At 44.3% G+C, this 23,359-nt stretch overlaps 1 protein-coding gene across 2 annotated transcripts in view; it reads left to right on the top strand.

Annotated features, from left to right (window-relative positions):
- Positions 1 to 22,894, top strand: part of LOC111150411 (adhesion G protein-coupled receptor G2) — an 86,377-nt gene extending 63,483 nt beyond the window's left edge. For both annotated transcript variants that reach the window (XM_022507832.1, XM_022507831.1), the window contains 14 exons: positions 931 to 1,319; positions 2,678 to 2,849; positions 3,048 to 3,204; positions 4,089 to 4,232; positions 5,247 to 5,369; positions 6,018 to 6,063; positions 6,184 to 6,287; positions 7,856 to 7,977; positions 9,521 to 9,789; positions 12,448 to 12,547; positions 13,100 to 13,383; positions 15,544 to 15,645; positions 17,463 to 17,615; positions 21,143 to 22,894. In XM_022507832.1, the coding sequence (XP_022363540.1) occupies positions 931 to 1,319; positions 2,678 to 2,849; positions 3,048 to 3,204; positions 4,089 to 4,232; positions 5,247 to 5,369; positions 6,018 to 6,063; positions 6,184 to 6,287; positions 7,856 to 7,977; positions 9,521 to 9,789; positions 12,448 to 12,547; positions 13,100 to 13,383; positions 15,544 to 15,645; positions 17,463 to 17,615; positions 21,143 to 21,327 (2,350 nt within the window). In that variant the 3' untranslated portion in view covers positions 21,328 to 22,894. The remainder of the gene's footprint in view (positions 1 to 930; positions 1,320 to 2,677; positions 2,850 to 3,047; positions 3,205 to 4,088; positions 4,233 to 5,246; positions 5,370 to 6,017; positions 6,064 to 6,183; positions 6,288 to 7,855; positions 7,978 to 9,520; positions 9,790 to 12,447; positions 12,548 to 13,099; positions 13,384 to 15,543; positions 15,646 to 17,462; positions 17,616 to 21,142) is intronic.
- The last annotated feature ends 465 nt before the right edge of the window (positions 22,895 to 23,359 follow it).

Raw genomic sequence — 23,359 nt, 5'->3', positions numbered from 1 at the left:
AAAAACATTTTATGGTTATTGGTAAATTTGGAGCTGGTTTTTCAATTTATGCCATACCCTTTTGTACCCTGTGTTAATACTGAGTTGACATAAGAGTTTGTGAATTTATTATGGACAGATACGGTTTTGAAATGGAGATGCTTTCACTTCGAAGTAAACTCAATTGTTCGAAAAATGATGAGTCAGTTTTATTAATGTAGATTCAAATAGTCAAGGAAAATTATATTTTGGTATTTAAGTTTTTAGAAAACTTTTTTAAAGATTTTTATTTATTTATTTGACAGAAAGCAGGGGGAACAGTGAGGGAGAGAGGGAGAAGCAGGCTCCCTGCTGAGCAGGGAGCCCGATGCAGGGCTTGATCCCAGGAGCCTGGGATCATGAGCGGAGCGGAAAACAGACCCTTAACTGACTGAGCCACCCAACCACCTAGTTTTTAGAAAACTTTCCAGTATGTTAAGAACAGTTTGGGCGTGCGATTCTGTTTTTTTGAGAATACATTTTGTAAAATCTAAAAAAAAAAACAAACCCTAAGACAGGTTCCTAATACATGAACATCAACTAGGTTGGTAATAGCATGTAAGAGCTCCCCTCCCCCAGAAGCACATAGAAGTGTTGTTACAAGATCTCTTCAACTGAGTGATAAGTAATAAAGGATAAGAGCCTGAGAGCAGTGGTGAATGAGTCATCCAGAACTGGAAATTCATAAATCAGCATCCCTCCTGGCTAATTCCTCTCTCAGGGAGGAAGTGGTGGACGCGGGCAGGGGCAGGGGGCCAGTGGCAAGGGCACAGAAAGTATGCTGGGCAGAGGCTGGGAGTGGCAAGTCCCTGGCAAAGCCAAGTCACCTTGGTGGTGTCGGATGGTTGCTAGAGGAGATCAGCCTCTCACTCTTCTGTCTCTCATGTGCCTCTCTCTGATTCTTTCTTTTAGTGACCTGCAGGATCCCGTTGTATGTCTTGCTGGTCATCCAGATGGCTCACCATTTTCTTCTAGCAATTCCATCCCTGTTGTTCCTCAGGCCACCATTCTGTCCCAGGTCTCCAGTGCCTTCTCTTTTCCTGAACCTCTAAATCATCCACCTATAACCCAGAACCCTCCTTCTCCAACACAAGTGATTTACCTTCCTTCTCCCCAGCCTTCAGCTCCCCTAGCTTCGAGCTCTGCCATTGATACGCCCCCCAGTTCTGGAACTATCTCTTCCCCTATGCCCCAAACTGATCTTTCCCACACACTGCCACCTGTGAAATCCTCACTTTCCTCTCCCACCGCGTCTGCCCCTGTGGATGCCATCACGGCCACCTCACCTCCTGACAAGACAGGTAAGTATGGCGGAGCCAGGCTGCTGCTGTTTGTTACAATCTGGCTTCTGGAAACGCAGGAGCTAGCCTGCCTAATCAAGATACCTATAATAAGACCAGGTTGACCCTTTCTTTTTATGATGTCTGCTTGATTTTGAGAGCTTTCCTCCAGACATTCATAGAACATAGATATGGCTGAGTTTGATTGTTTTGAGCAAGAGAGTGGAGAAATAGCTCTGAGGCAAACATACCCCATTTTATCAAGATGAGTTAGTTTACAGGTTTGTTTCTTCCACAAAAGGTTATGAGGTTACTGTTTCCAACATTCTGAAGAGGAAAATTTTGAACTTTATTTACTGTTTTTTAAAGATTTTATTTATTTATCTGACAGACACCGAGGGAGGGAACACAAGCAGGGGTAGTGGGAGAGAGAGAGAAGCAGGCTTCCCACTGAGCAGGGAGCCTGATGCGGGGCTCGATCCCAGGACCCCGGGATCCTGACCTGAGCCGAAGACCAATGCTTAACCAATTGAGCCACCCAGTCACCCCTCTTTTATTTTTTTAAAGATTTTATTTTTACATAATCTCTACATCCAATGTGGGGTTTGAAGTCGTGACCCTGAGATCAAGACTCGCATGCTCTTTTATTTTTTTTTAATTTTTAAATTTTTTATTTTATTTTATTTTAAGATTTTATTTATTTATTTGACAGAGAGAGAGGAGATCACAAGTAGGCAGAGAGGCAGCCAGAGAGAGAGGGGGAAGCAGGCTCCCCACTGAGCAGAAAGCCGGATGCGGGGCTCGATCCCAGGACCCTGGGATCATGACCTGAGCCGAAGGCAGAGGCTTTAACCCACTGAGACACCCAGGTGCCCCCACTTGCGCTACTACTCCCTTACTCAGTTTCTCAGCCATACTGTTTGTTTTAAACTCTTAGAAAGGTTTTAAACTCGTAGAAAGGTTTTAAACTCTTAGAAGTGTTTTTTTTTAAAGATATTATTTATTTGACAGACAGAGATCACAAGTAGGCAGAGAGGCAGGCAGAGAGAAAGGAAGGAAAGCAGGTTCCCCGCCAAGCAGAGAGCCGGATGCGGGGCTCAATCCCAGGACCCTGGGATCATGACCTGAGCTGAAGGCAGAGGCTTTAACCCACTGAGCTACCCAGGCGCCCCCATCCATTCTTCAGTTGACAGATCTTGGGTCGTTTCCAGCTTGGGGGTATAATGAAAAGCCTCTATAAACATTCACAAACAAGTCTTCTTGAGACATGTTTTTCTTTCCCTGGGGCAGATACCTAGGAGTCGTGGAGCCTGTCGTGTTTCTTTATTAGTGACTTTTCCAGTACGTGTTCATAAAATGATTTGGCTTCTCTGTCGCAGAAATGGTTTATACCAGCAGCATCAGTGATTCTGATCTTGAGAGTCAAGTGTCCCAGATGGAAAAGGCTCTGTCCTCGGGTAGTTTGGAGCCTAACCTCGCGGGAGAAATGATAAACCATGTCAGCAAACTCCTTCATTCCCCGCCTGCCTTGCTGGCTCCTCTGGCCCAGAGGTAGGTATTAGCAAACTGATGTGCGCAGGAGAGGGCCCCCCTAATGACAGTGATACTTCTTATCAGGATTAATTACAGCCAAGTATTTTTCTCCCACAGAAAAGGTTCATAATGTTTTGTTACATTGCTACTGCATATTCTGCTTCGAGTGGGGAAGACAAGGTGGGAGTGTTGAATTTGAACCACTTGTCTTTACAGATTGCTAAAAATAGTGGATGACGTTGGCTTACAGCTGAATTTTTCCACCAAGACCGTAACTCTCACCTCCCCTTCCTTGGCTCTGGCCGTAATCAGAGTGAATGCTAGTAATTTCGACACAACTACCTTCGCTGCCCAAGACCCTGCAAATCTTCAGGTACATCCTAATTCTTTGTGAAAAAAAACCTTTTCTTGTCTATGATTATAGCCTCCGTGTACTTCGTGCTGGAGGCAATTACTGCTTATAGTCAGGGGTGATACTCAAAATATTTAACATCTAGAACAGTGCGGCACCGCAGAATCAGAAACAGGACATTGGTCTTGGCTGAAGCAGGATCTGAGAGGTCCTTGGGCCCAGTGTTAACCTTCTGGCACCTAGATTATGGAAGTTTTGCAGGGAGGTGGGGGGCTCAGGTGGGGAGAAGTGTCCAGTAGAGGGTTCTGGGCAGTTGCAAGAGAGCAGGGACATCAGCTACTTACCAACCCATTTCAATATTTTAACAAGCATTTGGACTGCACTGGTGTCAGTAGCAGAGCTGAGTATCAATCCTGTTTCTAGCATTTTCTATCCACCTATTAGAGGGATTAGGGGCTAGAAAAGCCCAAGTCAGACCAAGTCTTGCCCTTTTTGCCTTTTAACTTGATTTGTATAGTTTTCCCTTTTCAAGTTTAGTGCATGCGGTTCTACAAAGACTTTGCCCTAACAGGCGGCCAGTTGGTGTGTCTGGAGTTACGATTTTCAGCACTGCCCCCCCCCGACCCAGCCCCACTTTTGTTGAGCTATAACTGACACAGAGCATCGTACACTTTCCGATGGTTTCTATATATCTTTAAAATTTTTCCTTTCCTGCTCTGAGGACTTGTCTCTCTATTATACATCCTCTCCAGTTTCATAGCGATCAGAGAGACAACAACTGATTTGACAGAGGTTGCCACAAATAAATGCCTTTACAGGATCCTCCTCCTTAATTAGTCCTTACGTTTTCCATCTATTCATTATACTAGCCCAGGCATTTTTATTATCTCTTACTTGTTTTTCAGGTTTCTCTGGAAACCCGGCCCCCTGAGAACAGTATTGGTGTTATTACGCTGCCATCATCACTGATGAGTAATTTACCAACTAGTGATGTGGAGCTCGCTTCCAGGGTTCAGTTTAACTTCTTTGAAACACCTGCCCTGTTTCAGGTAAGGTTAATGCTAACTGCTTTGGGTTTAGGTTTTATTTTGGTGGGGGGCAGTTTCGTTTCTTTTTCATTCTCCATGAAAGCTGCAGTTTTTTAAATTTATTTATGGTGTCCTGCAGCTTATTTTGATTTATTTATTTCAGAGGTTTATTTATTTATTTGAGAGAGAGAGAGCGTGCAGTGGAGAGGAGCCAAGGGGGAAGGAGAGAGAAACTCTCAGCAGACTCCCTGCTGAGCACAGAGTCCAACACAGGGCTCGATCTCCTGACTCTGAGATCATGACTTGACCGGAAACCAGGAGTCAGGCGCTTAACCACCCGCCATCACCCAAGTGCCCTTCCAGTTTGTTTTTAAACAGGACCTAAGGATAAATAGCGATAACTAATGTTAGCCTGCTACTGTGCACTCAGAAATGTTAACTTTTTTTTTTTAAAAGATTTTATTTATTTATTTGACAGAGATCACAAGTAGGCAGTGAGGCAGGCAGAGAGGGAGGGGGGAGGAAGCAGGCTCCCTGCTGAGCAGAGATCCCGATGTGGGCCCGATCCCGGGACCCTGAGATCATGACCTGAGCCGAAGGCAGAGGCTTTAACCCACTGAGCCACCCAGGCGCCCCGGAAATGTTAACTTTAATCCTCCCAACGACCCTGTGAGGGAGGAACTATTCAACGACTATGCCAACTTTGCAGACGAGGGCAAGGAAGTGCAGAGAGCTTAACTTGCTTGAGAACACACAGTTTAAGCAACTTCGCGTTCGATTCTCTTGACAGTTCCTGAGGGTCCTGTCCTGTCGGTCTGTGAAATTTCCGTCAGTAGCTAGAGCACGGTATGGCGGAGCAGGCTCTGTTTCTAATTGTGGGCCCACCAAGGAGTAAAGGGACTTTCCCAAGGGTTACTCCTTGACCCTCAATTTCAATTTCTCACCTGGATTATAAAATCAACCGTGTGAACTTAACTGTTCTTTAGGGTCCCTTCCGGCTCTAAAAGCCATCTTGTTGATTCTTTGGTGTGCTAGGACCCTGCCCTGGAGAACCTCTCTCTGATCAGCTACGTCATATCGTCCAGCGTGGCAAACCTGACGGTCAAGAACTTGGCAAGAAACGTGACGGTCACCTTAAAGCACATCACCCCAAGCCAGGTGCGGGAGGCCCGTCTGGTCTCTCCTTGGACCAGATGCACTTGCGCAAACCACGTCTGTCAGACTTGGCCTGAAAGAAGGAGATGGAGCGGAACCTCACACTCGGTTTAGGCAGTGTGTGAGGCTAGGATCATAGGGTCGCTCTGCTGGGTTTTAGCGTGCCTAATAACTGATCACCTCATTTCCAAGAAGGTGCAGTACAAAAGCCAGCTACTCTCCAGTTTAGTGCATTGAGATCTGCGGCTACAGGTCTGATTCTCACCCCCCAAGGGAAAACATCTCTCACTTCCGTTCAGATTGAGCAGTACCTGTGACCATACTACTCAAAGTCTGGTCTGCAGGCCTGTACCTTCGGCATCAGCTGAGCACTTGTGAGAAATGCCCACTTTGAGGCCCCACGCTGATCCCCGGAATCAGAACGTGCATTTCAGCAAGGCCTCAAGGTGGTTCCTGTGCACAACCGCTGAGTTTAAGGAGTGCTGACCTATGAGGGACTCACTTGCTGCTAGGGACTAGAATAAAATAAGAATTCTCCCAATATCAAGAATGAGATTCTGAAATTTGAAAATTTCATATTGTTTTTCCAATTGCTTTTTAGTTTTTTCAGTTCCGTGAATTGATTATTTGTCACTTATCTTTCCACGGCAGGATGAATTAACCGTGAGATGTGTATTTTGGGACTTGGGCAGAAATGGTAGGTACCAGTCATACCTTTTTCAGTCTCCAGTGGGCAGGGGTGGAGAAGAGGAAGAAGGGGCAATCATTGAGACCGTGGCCTTGCTGACGGGACAGATACTCTTCCCAATACCACCAGGGGGCCAAGGAGGCTGGTCGTCGGATGGCTGCTCTGTGAAAGACAGGAAGCAGAATGAGACCGTCTGTACGTGCAGCCACCTTACAAGCTTTGGCGTCCTACTGGTAATGACCCCACGCTACATGGCTTTTGACTCTGGGTCTGCGGGGCAGCTGGGCATCCTGACATGATGTCTAATGTGATGGATGAATTTGATCAGCAGATAGGATATTGTAGCAAACTTACCGAACAATGAAATTACTCCTCCAATGAGCAAATGCACTTGAAAGATAATACTTAGGGTACTGGGATGGCTCAGTCAGTTTAGTGTCGGCTCTCAGGTCAGGTCATGATTCCAGGGTCCTGGGATTGAGCTCCATGTTAGCCTCCCTGCTCAGCGGGGAGCCTGCTTTTCCCTCTGTGGCTCCCCCTGCTTGTGCTCTCTTTCTCTCTGTCTTTCTCTCAAATAAATAAAATCTTTAAGAAAAGAAAAAGAAAGATAGTATTTGACAGTGGAATGTTTTCTTCCCCCCAGTCTATTTTTATACATAAATTTTCCTCTTTTAAATAACAGGGCCTAGGGGATTCAGATTAAAATGGGTAAGAAAAATTGTTTAGTTTGCATTGCCCTTTAAACCCTCCTTTTTTTTTTAAAAAAAAAGATTTTATTTATTTATTTGAGAGAGAGAGAGAGAGAGAGAGAGAGCAGGAGCAGACAGGAGAGGGAGAAGCAGGCTCCCTGCCCAGCAGGGAGCCCGACACAGGACTGGATTTAAGACCCTGAGATCATGACCAGAGCCAAAGGCAGACGCTTCACCAACTGAACCACCCAGGCACTGCACACTTTAAAATTTTCATAAAGGGCGTCTGGGTGGCTCAGTCATTAAGCATCTGCCTTTGGCTCTGGTCGTGATCCCAGGGTCCTGGGATTGAGCCCCACATCCGGCTCCCTGTTTGGCAAGAAGCCTGCTTCTCCCTCTCCCTCTCCCCCTGCTTATGTTCCCTTGCTTGTTGTGTCTCTGTCAAATAAACAAAATCTTTTAAAAAATTTCTTTTTTCATAAAATGCTCTGTCATCAGTTTTCTTAGGTGATCTCTCCAACAGTCCTACGAGACAGGTGGAATGGGGTGTTGTTACTGTTATTTTAGGAAGTTGGAATTAAGACTTTGGATGGCCAGTGTCCTAGTAATAGAACTAAGAAGTGTAAGAGTCTGAAGCCAAATTCAGGTCTTTAGGCTCCTAGCCCAGTGCTTTTCCAGTGCATTGTAATGCCGCCGCATCACTGACCGGACAGATTCTCTTCCCAACGCTGACAGCTGGCCAAGGAGGCTGGTCGGGTGGCTGCTCTGGGAAAGACGGGAAGTGGAACGAAACTGCCTGTACCTATCACGTACATGGGCTTTGGAGTCCACCAGACCAGAATTTGGGTCCCGGCTCCTCCATTTCATACTTGGGTGCCCTTGGGCAAATTATCGACCCTCTCTGGGCCTCGGTTTCACTATTTTTATGTGATGATAATAATTGGGTCTACCTTGTAGGTTTGTTGATTAAACTATGGATGGGCACTTCGAACACTCTAATAATAATAATATTATTATTATTGGTTATTATTGGTTTACAATAATAAATGTAAACCATGGCTCTTTAATGTATTGAAAATATTTGGTCTTGAAAGCAGTGTTTTATTTTGCAGGATCTATCTCGGACATCCTTGCCACCTTCTCAGATGATGGCTCTGACGTTTATTACCTATATTGGTTGTGGACTTTCATCAATTTTTCTGTCAGTTACTCTGGTAACCTACTTAGCCTTTGAGTGAGTATCCACACCGGACACTTGGGGTATAGGATGCAGTACCCGTCTCTACTGCCAAAATGTATTAATTATATGTGCTCTTTGGCCTACATTATCCTATATACCATCCAGTGGTGCCACCTGTATGTGAAACTTCGTGGGACTTTTTGGTTAAAATGCTCACTTCCTTCTACTAGTTTGTACACTTACTGAAGGCAGAGGTTGTGTCTTTTTTTTTTAAGATTTTATTTATTTATTTAACAAACAGAGATCACAAGTAGGCGGAGAGGCAGGCAGAGGGAGAAGGAGAAGCAGGCTCCCCACTGAGTGAAGAGCCCGATGTGGGGCTCGATCCCAGGACCCTGGAATCATGACCTGAGCCAAAGGCAGAGGCTTTAACCCACTGAGCCACCCAGGTGCTCCAGAGGTTGTGTCTTAATCATCTTTTTACCCTAGAATGATGCCTGCTGTCTAGCCGACATTAGGTGTAAAATGAAAGATGGAGGCAGACCTTGAAACTCAAGAGCTTCTGATCTGATGATAGACCATAGCTTTGCGTACAGCATAAGAGCTCTTTAAGTTACTGAGTTTCTAAGTTATACTGAGTAAACAAAAGATTAAAAACAGTAGCAGGTATGGGGATGAAGAAGAATAAGAGGCATAAGACCTCCCTGAAAAAGATAGATATTTCATGAGTGCAGTTTTGTAAGTCCAACCAGAATGCATTACAAATAATGGCATCTCCTTCTTGGCTTACGTGAAGGGTCCCTTTGGTCATTTTGGGATGTGGGGGGGGGGCAGATTCCAACAAATTCTGTTGGGAAAAAAGAAAATAGGCACTTTCATTACATTAACTAAATTAAAGAGTATGTACGTTCTGGGGTTTAGATTTTGGACACTGCTTAGAAAATGTAGAAATTTACTTGCAGTACCAAACTTAGGGTCCAGCTGTAACTATAGATCTTCTAGTGGACCTTTGGAAGTATGATTAATGAGACTAAATGACCATCAGGCCAGCCATGACTCAGAATGATTTCACCAGGTCCAGTTTCTCACACATAGACATGCACATGTCATCAGTTTGCTCTGATTTCCTCTGCCTCTTTCATTTAGCTATAGTTTAAACTCTTCTCTCCGTGATCTAATTTTAACTAATAGCATAATAGGGGATCTGGCTCGGTTTTGAAGATCTGAATGTAGGAGCCTGTTGTAGGAGAAGCAACAGCAGTGCTTCTCGAAGTCATTTGGGGAGAAATGAAGGTGGGCGCTCAGTCGATTTCACTACAAATTACTTAAAAGGACGGGTCAGCCGTCAGCACGTGAAAGGTTCCCCTGAAGAGATTTTCCATATTGTTAGGACAGCAGATACTCTGTTTTGAGTTTTCCTTTGTTGCTGTTTGGGTTGCTGATTTTTAATGCCTGCCCCAGCCCCACCGGGACACACACAGGGAAGAAATTGAGGCATATAGACATTGACCAAAAAACACAAATACATTTCTTAGATATGCTCACATAAGGCTTGTCAGATTGCGGTGCTAATTCTTTTCTCGTCCTCTCCTTTTAGGAAGCTTCGGAGGGATTACCCTTCCAAAATCCTCATCCAGCTGTGTGCGGCTCTGCTCCTGCTGAACCTCGTGTTCCTCTTGGACTCGTGGATAGCTCTGTACGACATGCGAGGCCTCTGCATCTCCGTGGCTGTATTTCTGCACTATTTTCTGTTGGTCTCATTCACCTGGATGGGCCTGGAAGCATTCCATATGTACCTGGCCCTTGTGAAAGTGTTTAATACTTACATCCGGAAATACATTCTCAAATTCTGCATTGTTGGTTGGGGTATGTATAATTTGGCTTGCACATGGCCTGGGCTTTCTGCAAAGCTCTTGCTCTGCTGTTCTGGTTTTTCATCAGGTAGAGACAATGGTAAAGCGGGTCATACTTAGCAGGTTTCTTAAACAGCTGTATTGTCCTTACATGGTGCCCTGCCCAAAGGGCAACCTTGTCCAGTCTCTCTCTCTTTTTTTCTTTTTTTTTTTTCAGGATTTGTTTATTTGTTTTAGAGGGGCGGGCAGAGGGAGAGGGAGACAGAACCTTGAGCAGACTCGGTGCTGAGTGCGGAGCCCAGTGTGGGGCTCGGTGTCATAACCCTGACAGGTAATCTAACCTGTGTTTGAACACTTCTGTTATTAGGGAGCTCATTATCTTTGTTAAAAAAAGAAAAAAATTCAACTGACTAAATTTTAAAGATCTTATTGGCTCTATTCAGGGAATTCATGAATCAACAGCATCCAGTCTAGCAGACAGAAAGGAGCTACAGGGACGCCTGGGTGGCTCAGTGGGTTAAAGCCTCTGCCTTCAGCTCAGGTCATGATCCCAGGGTCCTGGTATTGAGCCCCGCATCGGGGGGGGGGGGGTGGTCTCTGCCCAGCAGGGAGCCTGCTTCCTCCTCTCTCTTTGCATGACTCTGCCTATTTGTGATCTCTGTCAAACAAATAAAATAAATAAATAAAATCTTTAAAAAAAAAAGGAGTTGTACAAAAGGAAAGATGTTGATAGGCAAAAGGAAACAGGAATAACCAAGTTATGCTAGGCAAAAAAGCAAGTTAGTTATGGCCAGGTTCCTTTCCTTTAGGGGATGACAGAAGTGTCCATCAGGCAGATTACCTAACTAGCACTAATAATGTGATTCCCGGTTTAAGATTCCATTTCTGGGAGAGCTGAAATTGTAATTAAGTCAAGTCTCCGTTTCATGACCCGGGGCTTGCCATAAGTGACTCAATTCTAGGTCTGTTGTCTGGTTTTTAATACCTTACGAAGCAGCCAATAACCATTTTCTAAAGCCCTACAGCTCTGATTTCCCATTAAGTTCACTTGTCTCTCTGGCGGCACTCACCCAGTGGTCTTATTTTTGCTTTATAAGGCAAAAAAATAATAAGCTGACACTTCTCTGCCAAAGAGCCCTTTAGATAATCTACAAGTAATATATAACACTGTGAAAAATGCCCTGTTTTTCCATGTATTTTCATACAAGTAACCCCATGAAAGACAAGCCGGTGAGGTTATCACAAGGCAGTTTATTGCTAACATCAGGTAAGGAGACCAGCTTAAAGCGATGACGTGATTTACCCAATTCACATAGTTTGAGAGCAGCCCCGCCTGGCTTTCTGATTTCTCATGCGTGTCCTTTCCACTGAATTAGAGCCACATCCCTCCCTGTCTTCTTTTTCAGGCTAAATATTCCTTCAGCTATTCTCTACACAGCAGTGCCACAGACCCTTTACCACCCTTGTCACCCACCTGTCATTATATCTCTGTCAAGAATAACAGAACACCTTTCCAGAGAGATGAGTCGCTTCTTCCTAGAAAAATCAACCACTGCTTCTGACATTGGGCATGGATTCAGTCTTTGTGGAATACCAAATGGCCACATTCTCAGTCCTAGACAAGCTCCACAACCCCAATATTTTATTTTTAGGAAAGTGTTTCACTTAGGAAGTCACCGTATATTAGTGTCCCTGTAAGGTACAAATACAAAAGAATTCAATGAAATTTTATGTTACACTGTACCAGGCACCCCAACTTATGAGGAGGAATTGTTTTTTATTTACCAGAGACTTGAGATTGGATGTCAGGCTGGTCTTTGTGCCCAGAGTGTGAGCTGTCTGCATGGAGTCGGCTGAGGGGTGACGGGATGGGGGGTGAGAGGGACTCCTTCTCAAGCAAATGCCATTTTAAACTGGGAAGAGCCTTCTCATCGTGCTGCTGCTTTGTGGAAGCACCAGTAAGTCCTTGAAAGAGCCAATATGGTGGCCGTCAGCACCCCCAGATCAACCGGGTCTGCTCCCCAGTCCGTCAGTGGGTTCCAGGTAATCAGTGGAGGATTTGGGGTTCATAATGGAAGATTTGCCAGGAGTGGCTGATAACCCTACTCCGTTGTTTACATTTTCGAGTCCTTTACTTTGCTGGCCACCTGAGCCTCAAAATTACATTCCAGGTGTGTGTAAGTTAAGGGTAACTCTAGCTACTGTAGCCAACCAAAACCAACAACAACAACAACAACAAACCTTAGAAGAAGATAATTTCTCACACACAGTCCAGTTAGCAGGACTGGAGAGGTCTGTGGTCTCGAGGTTAGTCAGGATCCAAGCTATTGAAAACTCTCCCTCAGGATAGGGCTTCCAAAGTTGCCATGAATTTGAGAGAAGAAAGAGTGGAGGATCTCATATAGGAAGTTTCTGTGGGACAAGCATAGAAGTAGAGCAGATCACTTCTGTCAATATCCCATTGGACACAACCTGGTCACGTGGCCACATACACCGAGCTGCAAAGCAGGCTGGGAGAGGTCCAGCCACGTGCCAAGGAGAAGAAGAAGCAGGGTTTGCCGAACAGCTCACCAGTCTGCTACCTGAAGAAAATAGAATGTGATCTCCAGTCTTTCTTTTCAACACCTTGGTTACTAGAACTCAGTGTGACTGATGTTTTCCCATCTCCCAGGTGTACCAGCTGTGGTCGTGACCATCGTCTTGGCTATATCCCCGAATAACTATGGCCTCGGATCCTATGGGAAATTCCCCAATGGCTCACCCGATGACTTGTGAGTACAAAGCCCCTGAGGGAATGTTAAGTGAACTGGAAAACAGAATTCTCCAAGAAAGTAGAGTATGTAATCAGCGTATCGACTCTGACTCTCATCCTAATAAAATCCAGTCTTCTCAGTTATGTGTGTAATGAGATAAGCTAGTCAGAAATGCCACGCTCCTGCTTAAGTATAAAAAAAACGAATTGGAAGTATTTTGAAAATACTTTTCTAAGCCTCTGATAAAAAGGAAATACCAGCTACATTATATTAGTAAAGACTCATGGATAGAGTTGCTAAGATTTAAAGGGGGTAAAATCCTGAATGTTTCCAAAGAATAGTTTTTAAATACTTCTAATCACCAAGCGTCCTAAAATAAACTCCTAGTATTTTGGTTTTTTTTTTCCTTTGAGCTTTAAATGGTTGTTGGAGGGCAGTCGGTTTTATCTTTTTGTTCTCTTATACTTTTAGGAGATGTCTCAGTAAAACAATAAAGATTCATTGTATCATTTTGAACCATATTTCAGCACTGTAATATGTTCCCCATTGTTTTTCCCCCCCAAATTCCAGTTGCTGGATCAACAGCAATGCTGTATTCTATATTACAGTTGTGGGATATTTCTGTGTGATATTTTTGCTGAACGTCAGCATGTTCATCGTGGTCCTGGTTCAGCTCTGTCGAATTAAAAAGAAGAAACAACTGGGAGCCCAGCGGAAAACCAGTATTCAAGACCTCAGGAGCGTTGCCGGCCTTACGTTTTTACTGGGCATTACTTGGGGTTTTGCCTTCTTTGCCTGGGGACCAGTTAACGTCACTTTCATGTATCTCTTTGCCATCTTTAACACCTTACAAGGTGAGCTCTAGAGCACCAACCGGGCATGAATGATCCTAGTCGGGCTAAAAATGTCTTAAGAGTTAGAGTATCTGTGAAGTGGCTAATTTCGGAGCTTAACACTTCCTTGTTGAAAACAGATTCATCTCCGAAAAAGGGGTCTTAGAGATCCTTGGAAGAAACGGGTACTTTTTTCCTCCTTCTCCATAACCACAAATTTCCCAGTGACTTCTGGCTGCGCCTGCCTTCTAGGTCTGTTTGATATGAAGACAATGAGAAACCTGAAGTCAAAAGATAGAGCCAAGTGGCCCCAGCCTGGCCCCAGCAACTCTTATTAACTGTATAAAAGACTTGTCAGCTCTAATTAATTTTCAGTGGAGGTACTTGGACATTAAATGCTAAGCAGGCTAATAGGTTTACATAACAATAACTATAATTCATGTCCCTTGGTTTCCTTTTATTCCAAATCTGCTGGGATGCCTTTCCATTTATCCTGGTCTCCCAGTTTCATCTTTTCCTTCCTGTTGTTTTTAGCTCCCACAGGGTCCTCCCCACCCTCCCGGTAGTTCTTTCCAGCAGTAGATGGTTTTGCTGGTTTTCAAAGAAATCCCAAGCTGAGATTGAATTCAAATGCCTAATTTGGAGGAAGCCACTTAATATACTTGTTGGTTACATGGTTTGTTAGCTTTTAAAAAAAAAAAGATTTTGTGTATTTAGAGATTTATTTCTTTATTATTTGAGAGAGAGAGAGAGAGAGAGAGGAGGGGCCGAGGCAGAGGGAGAGGAAGGAGAGGAGAGGAGTGGAGGACGATGCGGTGTTTGATCACGGGATCCTGAGATCAAGACCTGAGCCAAAATCAAGAGTCAGCGCTTAACTGACTGAACCACCCAGGCGCCCCTGTTAATTTTAACTCACGATGTATCAGTTCCTGAATAAGTATATCCAGGTGTTATACTACATAGTATTAAACAGGAAAGTTTTATGTGCCATAATGGCGTGCAAAAAAAAAAAAAAGAAAAAGAAAAAGAAATATGCCCAAATCACACTAATCACAAACACAAAAGCAAGGTACCTATCCTCATGTTTGTTGCGGAAACCGATCCTGCCTCTCCCTCTTCATTTCCCCCAGAATGTCTTCTCATTAGAATAGGAATAGATGAAAAGAACGTGTCCCTTCATTTACAAAAGGGAACTGAAGCCTAATTCACTGGGCTTTGGGTTAAGGAAAGCTGAGTGTAGGTTCTGAGTTGGGACTTAGGCCCATCTGGATCTCTCTCATACCTGCCATTTCTCCTCTTACGCAGCCATCGGGGGCTGCCCAAGGGTGGCTGATAAACAGGGGTGAGCGGTAGTCAAGATGGCAGGTTTCAGGATGGGCACGTGTAGTGTACTGGAAGAAATCCTGACACTTAAAAGGAAGATTTTACAAGATCGATTGGGGTTTCAGGAGAGGGAGAATTCAGAAGTCGTCCATTCATTCAGCAAATATTTATGGGCAAAAGCCTTGAGATGTGGTAGTAGCTTGGGGCCCTGTGTTGCAGGACCAGGAAGAAGGTGGGTTAGGAGGCAGAACCTGAGTCCTTCTTCATGTCTGTAGTGTTACTCTCTTTGTGGCCAGGACAGCAGTGGAGAATTTCCTTGAACAGATTAGAGGGAGGCTGAAAAGCAGACAGGGACATCACTGTGGGGCACCAGGCTTGGGAGGAAGAGGGAAGGGCCCAGGCAAAGGACTCTGGGGAGGGCTGGAGAAGAGGAGCCGGGGCTTTGAGACCAAGGAGGATGTGGCACTTGACAGGGCATGAAGACAGATCATAAATACGGAAGCATGAGAAGGAGGAGCCTAGGTCTGAGCTGGCATCCTGAGGGAAGTGGAGGACTTGTACTTGGAAAGATCAGGAATGCCAAGGATGGGATATGAGAGGAGAGACAGTTGAATTTTGGAAACAGGGAGTTATCGTTCCTCTCATAAGTATTTTTTATCTTACAAAGAGAGTCCCTTCAGGGTGCCTTCCAATAGCAGACTTTCTAAACGCTTTGGACTTTTTTTTTTTTCCAATTTGCAAAATTTCACTTTGCCTATGGCTGCCAAAGATTTTATCTTTGTGCAAAGGAAGCTCATGACATTCAGGTCTCAGTCTGGGATTACGTTACAGGTTGGTTTGTTTGTTTTTCCTCCATAGGATTTTTCATATTCATCTTTTACTGTGTAGCAAAAGAGAACGTCAGAAAGCAATGGAGGCGGTATCTTTGTTGTGGAAAGTTTCGGCTGGCTGAAAATTCTGGTAAAGATTGACCTTTTTCTCCTCTTAAATCTTGAGGAAAAGACATAAGTTAAGATCTAAAGCAATGTATGCCAAAGGGCTGTCGGATCAGGAAATCAATGAATGGATTCCAATTGTGAACATTAGGGGGAAAAGCCATGGTGAATTAAAAAATAATTGCTTATAATCTGGGAATTTTGTGAACAATAGGATTAATGGGCTCATTGGTTCTTAAATGAAACAAGAGGTCAATTTTTCCTTTTGAGCTCAGGTTTTCCATTTGTCCAAAGTCATTTGTCCTATTTCCCTTCAGAACTTGGTAAGCCTTGGCTCGACCTGGGGGGTGGGGGAAGGGGGTGAAACAGGTGATGGGGACTCTGGAGGGCACGTGTCCATAATGAGCTCTCAGCACGTGTGGAAGGGCTGAGTCACTATGGCGTACCCCTGAAACTAATAGTGCACTATATGTAAACGAACTGGACTTAAAAGCATTAAAAGGGGCGCCTGGGTGGCTCAGTGGGTTAAAGCCTCTGCCTTCAGCTCAGGTCATGATCCCAGGGTTCTGGGATCGAGCCCCGCATCGGGCTCTCTGTGCCGCAGGGAGCCTGCTTCCCCCCTCTCTCTGCCTGCTGCTCTGCCTACTTGTGATCTCTGTCTGTCAAATAAATAAATAAAATCTTAAAAAAAAAAAAGCATTAAAAGAATTCTATAATTCTTTAATAAAGCATATTAGTTTCTTATTTAAAAAGAGGAAAAAAAAGCGCCTTTGGCTCAAATGTTTTTTCTACAGGTCCTGGTTGTCTGTTGCTTAATTTGTTAGTGGGCCAGACGTTGTGTAGGAATTTTAGCATACCTTGGTTATTTTGAAGTTATTTTCAGGCGTGCCCTGTGTTGCAGAGCAAATGGCTCCTTTTCAAGAAGATAAGAAAATTGAAGTACTGTTTGAAAACATAAATTCCTTTTACATGAATACCACCTTTACCATATGGCAGAGGCCTGTTGGCAGGAGATCTGCCCTCAGAAAATGGCAGTACATATAGTCTGGTCCCGTTAAGTCATATAAGAGCCACCCGTTGCCACAACACAGTTGTTGCGTTCTTTTTTTTAAGATTTTATTTATTCCTTTGAGAGAGAGAGTCAGAGCACACATGCAGGGCGAGCTGTGCAGGGAGAAGGAGAAGCAGACTCCCCACTGAGCAGGGAGACTGATGCAGGACTCTGTCCCAGAACCCCGGGATCATGACCCAAGCTGAAGGCAGATGCTTAACCCCCTGAGCCAGGCAGGCAGGAGCCCCATCTTGTGTTCTTCTTCTTCTCTTTTTTTTTTTTTAAAGATTTTATTTATTTATTTGATAGACAGAGATCACAAGTAGGCAGAGAGGCAGGCAGAGAGAGATGGGGAAGCAGGCTCCCCACTGAGCAGAGAGCCTGATGCGGGGCTGGATCCCAGTATCCTGGGATCATGACCTGAGCTGAAGGCAGAGGCTTTAACCCACTGAGCCACCCAGGCGCCCCTAATCTTGTGTTCTTCTTAAGACCGTCCTCAGCTCTGGGGCAGTGCCTAGTTCAGCGGATATCTATAGACACAATCAAATCAGCGTGGCCTGAATGTAGGCTACTTTTAACTAGGTGGTCCTTTAGAGGACAAAAAGGTAAATAGTCTTACATGCACACACAATTGATCACACAACTAATGAAGTGTGTGACTCCTTTGTAAGAAGAGGGAGTGAGATCTGGAAGTGAGATCAGTTGCGAGAACGAGTTCCACTGGGACCTGTCTCTCGCATTTGAGCTTCAACTTTCCGCCCTATTTCTCTGAAATGCTTATTCTGCTGTAGACTGGAGTAAAACTGCTACTAATGGTTTAAAGAAGCAGACTGTAAACCAAGGAGTGTCCAGCTCTTCAAATTCCTTACAGTCAAACAGTAACTCCACGCACTCCACCACGCTGCTGGTGAATACCGATTGCTCGGGCCTTGTGAGCGGGAACGGTACGTATCCCTCAACGTAGTACTTCTCAAGCCAGGGTTTGTTTTATTAAAGTAGTTTTCTCCTTTCGCGGCATTTTTGCTAAGCAAAGAGACAAAGTACCTATGACGAGTGGATCGAAATGTGGCTCCCTTATGGAACAGAAAGTTTACTAACTCAGATGTATTCAGTTGAGAGCAAATACCGGAAAATCAGTTTTTTTAAGGTTTAGTTTTTCATGATGGGACTTAATGATGACCTAAAATGTTTCACGTTGCAAACCCTAATTTAAGATCTGCCCAGAAACCTCAGTGTTGTGCTCCTGCTGTATGAGCTGTACTGAAAATAGTTAAGACCATATTGATTTTTTTAAAGATTTTATTTATTTATTTGACAGACAGAGATCACAAGTAGGCAGAGAGGCAGGCAGAGAGAGAGAAGGGGGGAAGCAGGCTCCCCGCTGAGCAGAGAGCCCGATGTGAGACTCGATCCCAGGACCCTGAGATCATGACCTGAGACGAAGGTAGAGGCTTAACCCACTGAGCCACCCAGGTGCCCAAGACCATATTGATTTTTATAGTACATCTGTAATCATACATATTTTCAATACTTTTAAACCTTCCTATTTTTTGCTTGTCGTGTTTGTCCATTCTTTTCCACAGCATGGCTGCCTTGTGGCAGTGCCCAGATCCCCATTAATGTATCAAACACTGCCAGGATGAATTGAGGCCAGTTCTGGGGACCATGTGTGTCACCAGTATATGAATAGATTTTCGCTGCAACGCCTCCTTATACTAATTATGACATCTCTAGCTGAAACTTCCATTACATTTTCTTTCTTTCATACACTGGGGCTGTCCATTACTCATAAAGGCTTATGTACTTCATTCGTCTTTGGCTTCTTAATACATCTTTTGCATTTTCATAAAAACGTCTATTTCTGCTCATATACTTTTGCCTTCCCTGGAGAATTTGCCTTTATTCATTGTGTTAGGATATTAATTACTTAATCAATTTAATTTAATATAATTATTTTAATTATGTTCTAATCTCCTAAAGATGGGAGGTCCTGCTGGTTTATAGAGAATTTTAAAAGTACAATAGAATGCCTCTAAGTCGAGGTTTCTCAACCTTGGCACAGCTGACATTTGGAGCTAGGTAACTGTTCGGTTTTGGGAGGGGGGAGCCTGTCCCATGCGGTTGGGGGTTGGGGACGTTTAGCAACATCACTGGTTTCCACCCACCGGATACCAGGAGTACCTGCCCCCTCACCTCCAGTAGTGACAAGCAAAAATGTCTTCAGACATTGTGAAATGTCCCCTGAGGGGTAAAATCACCCACCTCCCCTTCACTGAGAACCATTACTGTAGAAGAGGAAAAACACCTACCATTTGGCCTTAGCTCCTTACTGTAGTTGTCAGGGTAAGAGCTCTGGGGTCTAGGACAAATGGCTCTATGGGGAATGACTGTAAGTAAAGAGAGCAGAGGCAGTAGTGATTAAGACTGGCTGGTAAGTTAGCATGAAAAAGCAGGTTCAAAGCCGAGAACTCAGAGGTGTGAGGTAAGCCATCATGAATCCTTACAATCACAACATGTTGGAAAGCCTGTTGGCTTGGACAGAAATGTTTGGTGCTCTTAAAGCCAGAGTTTTCCATATTCTAGAAACAACTCACAGATGAAGCCTCACTTGCCTAGCCTGTGTTGCCATATTTCGGGCAGTCGGGTTTGACAGAAGCAACACATTTTTGTGCAGCTGTTTGACATGGCTGATTTGACACAGCTGTTTTTGGTGGCCGACAGTGAGGGTGGGGGTAGATTTTTTGCCACTGGTACGGCCGAGTTTTTAATACCGTGTAACAAGCTCATCAGATGGGCATCCCTGACTCCTCGGGCTGCACACCGCGATCTGCGATGGATGAGGGACGGGATGGGCCACTCCAAAAAAGAAGGTGGAAGCTTAATGGTTTATTTCACCAGGTCAGATTGTCCCTGCACCAAAATGTCCTCAAACCAAAATGCCTAAAGCAGGACAGCTGGCCTCAGATGGTCACACGCCCTATTTGGGCTGTGTTGACCATATCCATCACCTAGTTTATGTGAATGCCGCCTATCTGATTATGCGTGAGCAGCTATCTCATTCCACACGGCAGGGAGGGAGGGGCGTCCACAAGCTCACATTTTGAAAGAAATGTCACATGTTGTTGACTCCATCAGTTCTGAGCCACACAAAACCTTGTACAAAACACTTGATTTCTGAAACCTTAGTTTCATTGTCTGTGGAATGGGGATAATAAAAGCACTCAGCGTGTAATGTAATGAGATAATACTTACACAGCTGTCAACACTGTTAGTCATTATTGTGATGATTATAGCATGAACTAAAAAATGGGCTTCTTATTCAGCTTTCTGTTTTTAAGATTTATTTACTTATTTTAGAGATAGGGAGAGCATACAAGTGGAAGGGACAGAGCCAGAGGGAGAGAGAATCTCAAGCAGATTGCACTGAGCGTAGAGTCTGACATGGGACTCAATCTCAGAACCCTGAGATCACAGCTTGAGCCGAAACCAGGAGTCAGTCACTCAACGGACTACACCCCCCAGGTGTCCTGGTATTTGGTTTTCTACGTTGTCTTCCTAGTAGGATAATGTTCAGGAGGATAGTGCCAAGTAGCCCGAGGGTCTTCGCTGCTATGGTTTCACGCTTCCTGCACACACACAGTCGAAGGCCCGCTTGCTGTGTAGGAGGCCCAGGTCAAAACTACGATGTCTCTAGAATGTCCAGCTGCACCCTGGCTTGGACTCTGAGGTTGTAATAAATTGGTCGTTTCCTCGTGGGAATCAGTCCTGACCTGGTTTAGTCAGAGGGGCTGATTTAGTCTACCAGAGCTAGTTTTGTCTTGCCCATGACTATTTTTGCTCTCAGTTTCTCTGGTACAAATTTTATTTTATAGAAATCTTTTTTTTTAAGATTTTATTTATTTATTTGAGAGAGAGAGAGAGACAGTGAGAGAGAGCATGAGCGAGGAGAAGGTGAGAGGGAGAAGCAGACTCCCCGTGGAGCTGGGAGCCCTATGTGGGACTTGATCCTGGGACCCCGGGATCATGACCTGAGCTGAAGGCAGTTGCTTAACCAGCTGAGCCACCCAGGCGCCCTATTTTATAGGCATCTTAAGGAACCAAGAACTTCATAAGGGGACATATGGGATCTCTGTTAACCTTAATCTTTGGGGGGAGACCAGAATATTACATTAGGTCATGCTGTTCAGAAGCTACTTCTTGATAATATGATTAACCAGAGTTAGGAAATTGGCCTTTTCCAATCAAATATATTATTTTCCTTCATACTTGACCATTTCATTAAAAAAAAATTGCCATAGAGAACAGGTTTCTGACACATTCTCTAGTTTCTATATAATATAGTATTATATATTTAAAAAAGAAAACACGTACTACATGTGCCTACTTCAGAGCAAAGGGATTTAACTGTGTTTATTTTTTAATTGTTTTTTGTGGATACTTTGTGACACCAGATTTGTTTTTCCTTCTATAGGGAATGCTTCAACAGAGAAGAATGGTGTTTCTTTCAGTGTTCAGAATGGAGATGTGTGCCTTCATGATTTCACTGGAAAACAGCACATGTTTACTGAGAAAGAAGATACGTGCAACGGTAAAAGCCGTATCGCTCTCAGAAGGACTTCAAAGCGGGGAAGTTTACACTTTATTGAGCAAATGTGATTCCTTTTTCTAAAAACAAAGCACGATGCTTGACGGTGTGAAAATGTACAATTTTACCTTTTCCACAATGTGAGATGTGTGAAAATCAACTAATTTTATACTCAGCAACCTCTGGAGGAACATATGCTAATTGAGGGCAATGGTTATTGGAAGAGGAAACCCAAGACATTATCCATGGTTCTTAGACATTTGCCATCTGGTTTTTAACCTTCATTTTAAAAGAAGGTTGGGTTTAAACGATACAGTAGGAATAAGACTCGTTTAAAATCAAAGTAGTTTATTTCTAGCTGTATTCTAAAGAGGCCGAGTCATCTATGATAAGGTCCGATAAAGCAACTGTTGACTTCAACCTGTTGGTGAGTTCAGTTGTGCATGCCTTTGTTGTAAATAAGCTAAATTCTAGTGACCCCATGTCAAATATCTTCAACATTTCTTGTATTTATTTTCTACTGTGTAAATTAATTTCTTTGTAGAATCGTGGTTGTGTTATTGTGTCTAATGTGATAATTCAGAAAATCCTTGCTGGTTCAGTGAATTCTAAAGCTCCTTTTGGAGATTATATGGGATGTGAAATACAGAAGCTTCACTGAAATCGAGAAATAATGGTGCCAGCTCGACTGGAAAAAACGTATGCAGACAGTGCCACAATTAGCTCATTAGTGCCTTTGAGCAAGTTGGAAAAATGTGCCCCCCCCTCCCCGGGCAGACACAGCCCCGAGCACTCATGGTTTGGCAGACAAAGTGGGGGCCATATTTTAGCCCCACGTATCCTCTTGGGTGCACCCTTGTGCAGGGCACCACGTGTACAACAACCGTGGCAGCCAATCCCAGTGCCCATCTCCTGACCTCATTCCTAGTAAGCAGATTATGGAACCTGCACCAAGATGTTTCACCTAGTACCTTGGCCACAGAGAGGGATAGAACCGTAATCTAGACCATCTGTCAGCAGAATTGTGACTGTGGAGGAGATCTGTACACTGCCACTTCTCACATCCCCAGAGCCTTTCAGACAAGGGGAGGAGAGTAGGATTGATTCCCTTTTAAAGGAGAGGTAGATGAGGAAAAAAAATCCTATCGCTGTTCTTTAAAAGGCAACTGCATAGTACTTTAGTTGTCATGACTGGTACACTCTGGCCCAGCCAGACTTGTGATTATTTTTTAAAAGGTGTCAAGTCTTGAAGAATGTATAGTGACAAGGGGGAGCAGCTGTTGGGAGTGTGAACTATCCTGCAATGCTGTCTTTTCCATATGTATCAAACCCTGATTGCTCCTAGTTAAGGAGGGTTTATCGTGCTTCCCGCCTATAGCTGCCTGAGCTACGCCTCAGGTGTGTCCTGATGAGAAACCTTGCAAAACCCCGTAGTTAGGTCTTTCACTACGGTTCCCTTGCATATATTTCAAGGGAAGGTCGTAGCCCCAGCTAACCACAGTAATAATGTAATACACCTCTGTGAGTGCTGATTTGCCTTTGCGATATTTCTTCTCTGATTTATTTAATTGTCTTGTATTTATGTCAAAATCGACAAAAATGTTAAGATCGCCAAAATAAATTTGTAGTTCAGTCCTTTGAGTTTGAAAGCTTTCACTGAGAGAAGGCGACCGTGATCTCCTTCCCTGGCGGCGTGGCGTGTGAGTGGCCTGACACGGAGGAACGCGACGGGAACATCTTCTAGCAAACAGCAGACACACAGTGACTGTGAGGCTAGAGCAAGGTTCCTCCCCACGGGATCAGTTTCTGAGGTCTCTACAGTCTTTCGAGCCTCCCTTTTTAACACATGTTGCCATCGGCCTTTGCAGCCCTGGATTTGGATCCCCTCCCTCCATGTCTCCGCATCCTCAGCATTGAGCAGTAGGATTTCGAGAAGGGGAAGACAGGATTTGGGGCTTCTGGGGGAGCTGATGAGTATGGGGGAGCCACAGCTGGGGGAAGTTGGCCTTGATTCCATAAGAGGTCTTTGAGCAGTCTCTCCTGTGATGCTCCACTGCCTCAAAGATGTTGAAGATTAAATTGTTGAGGAAGGTGGTGAGATAC

This window comes from Enhydra lutris, unplaced genomic scaffold, assembly GCF_002288905.1.
Source record: "Enhydra lutris kenyoni isolate GAN:26980312 unplaced genomic scaffold, ASM228890v2 scaffoldscaffold23, whole genome shotgun sequence".
NCBI lineage: Eukaryota > Metazoa > Chordata > Mammalia > Carnivora > Mustelidae > Enhydra > Enhydra lutris.
The sequence above is the reverse complement of the archived record's forward strand: the minus strand, read 5'-3'. Positions and strand labels throughout refer to the sequence as shown.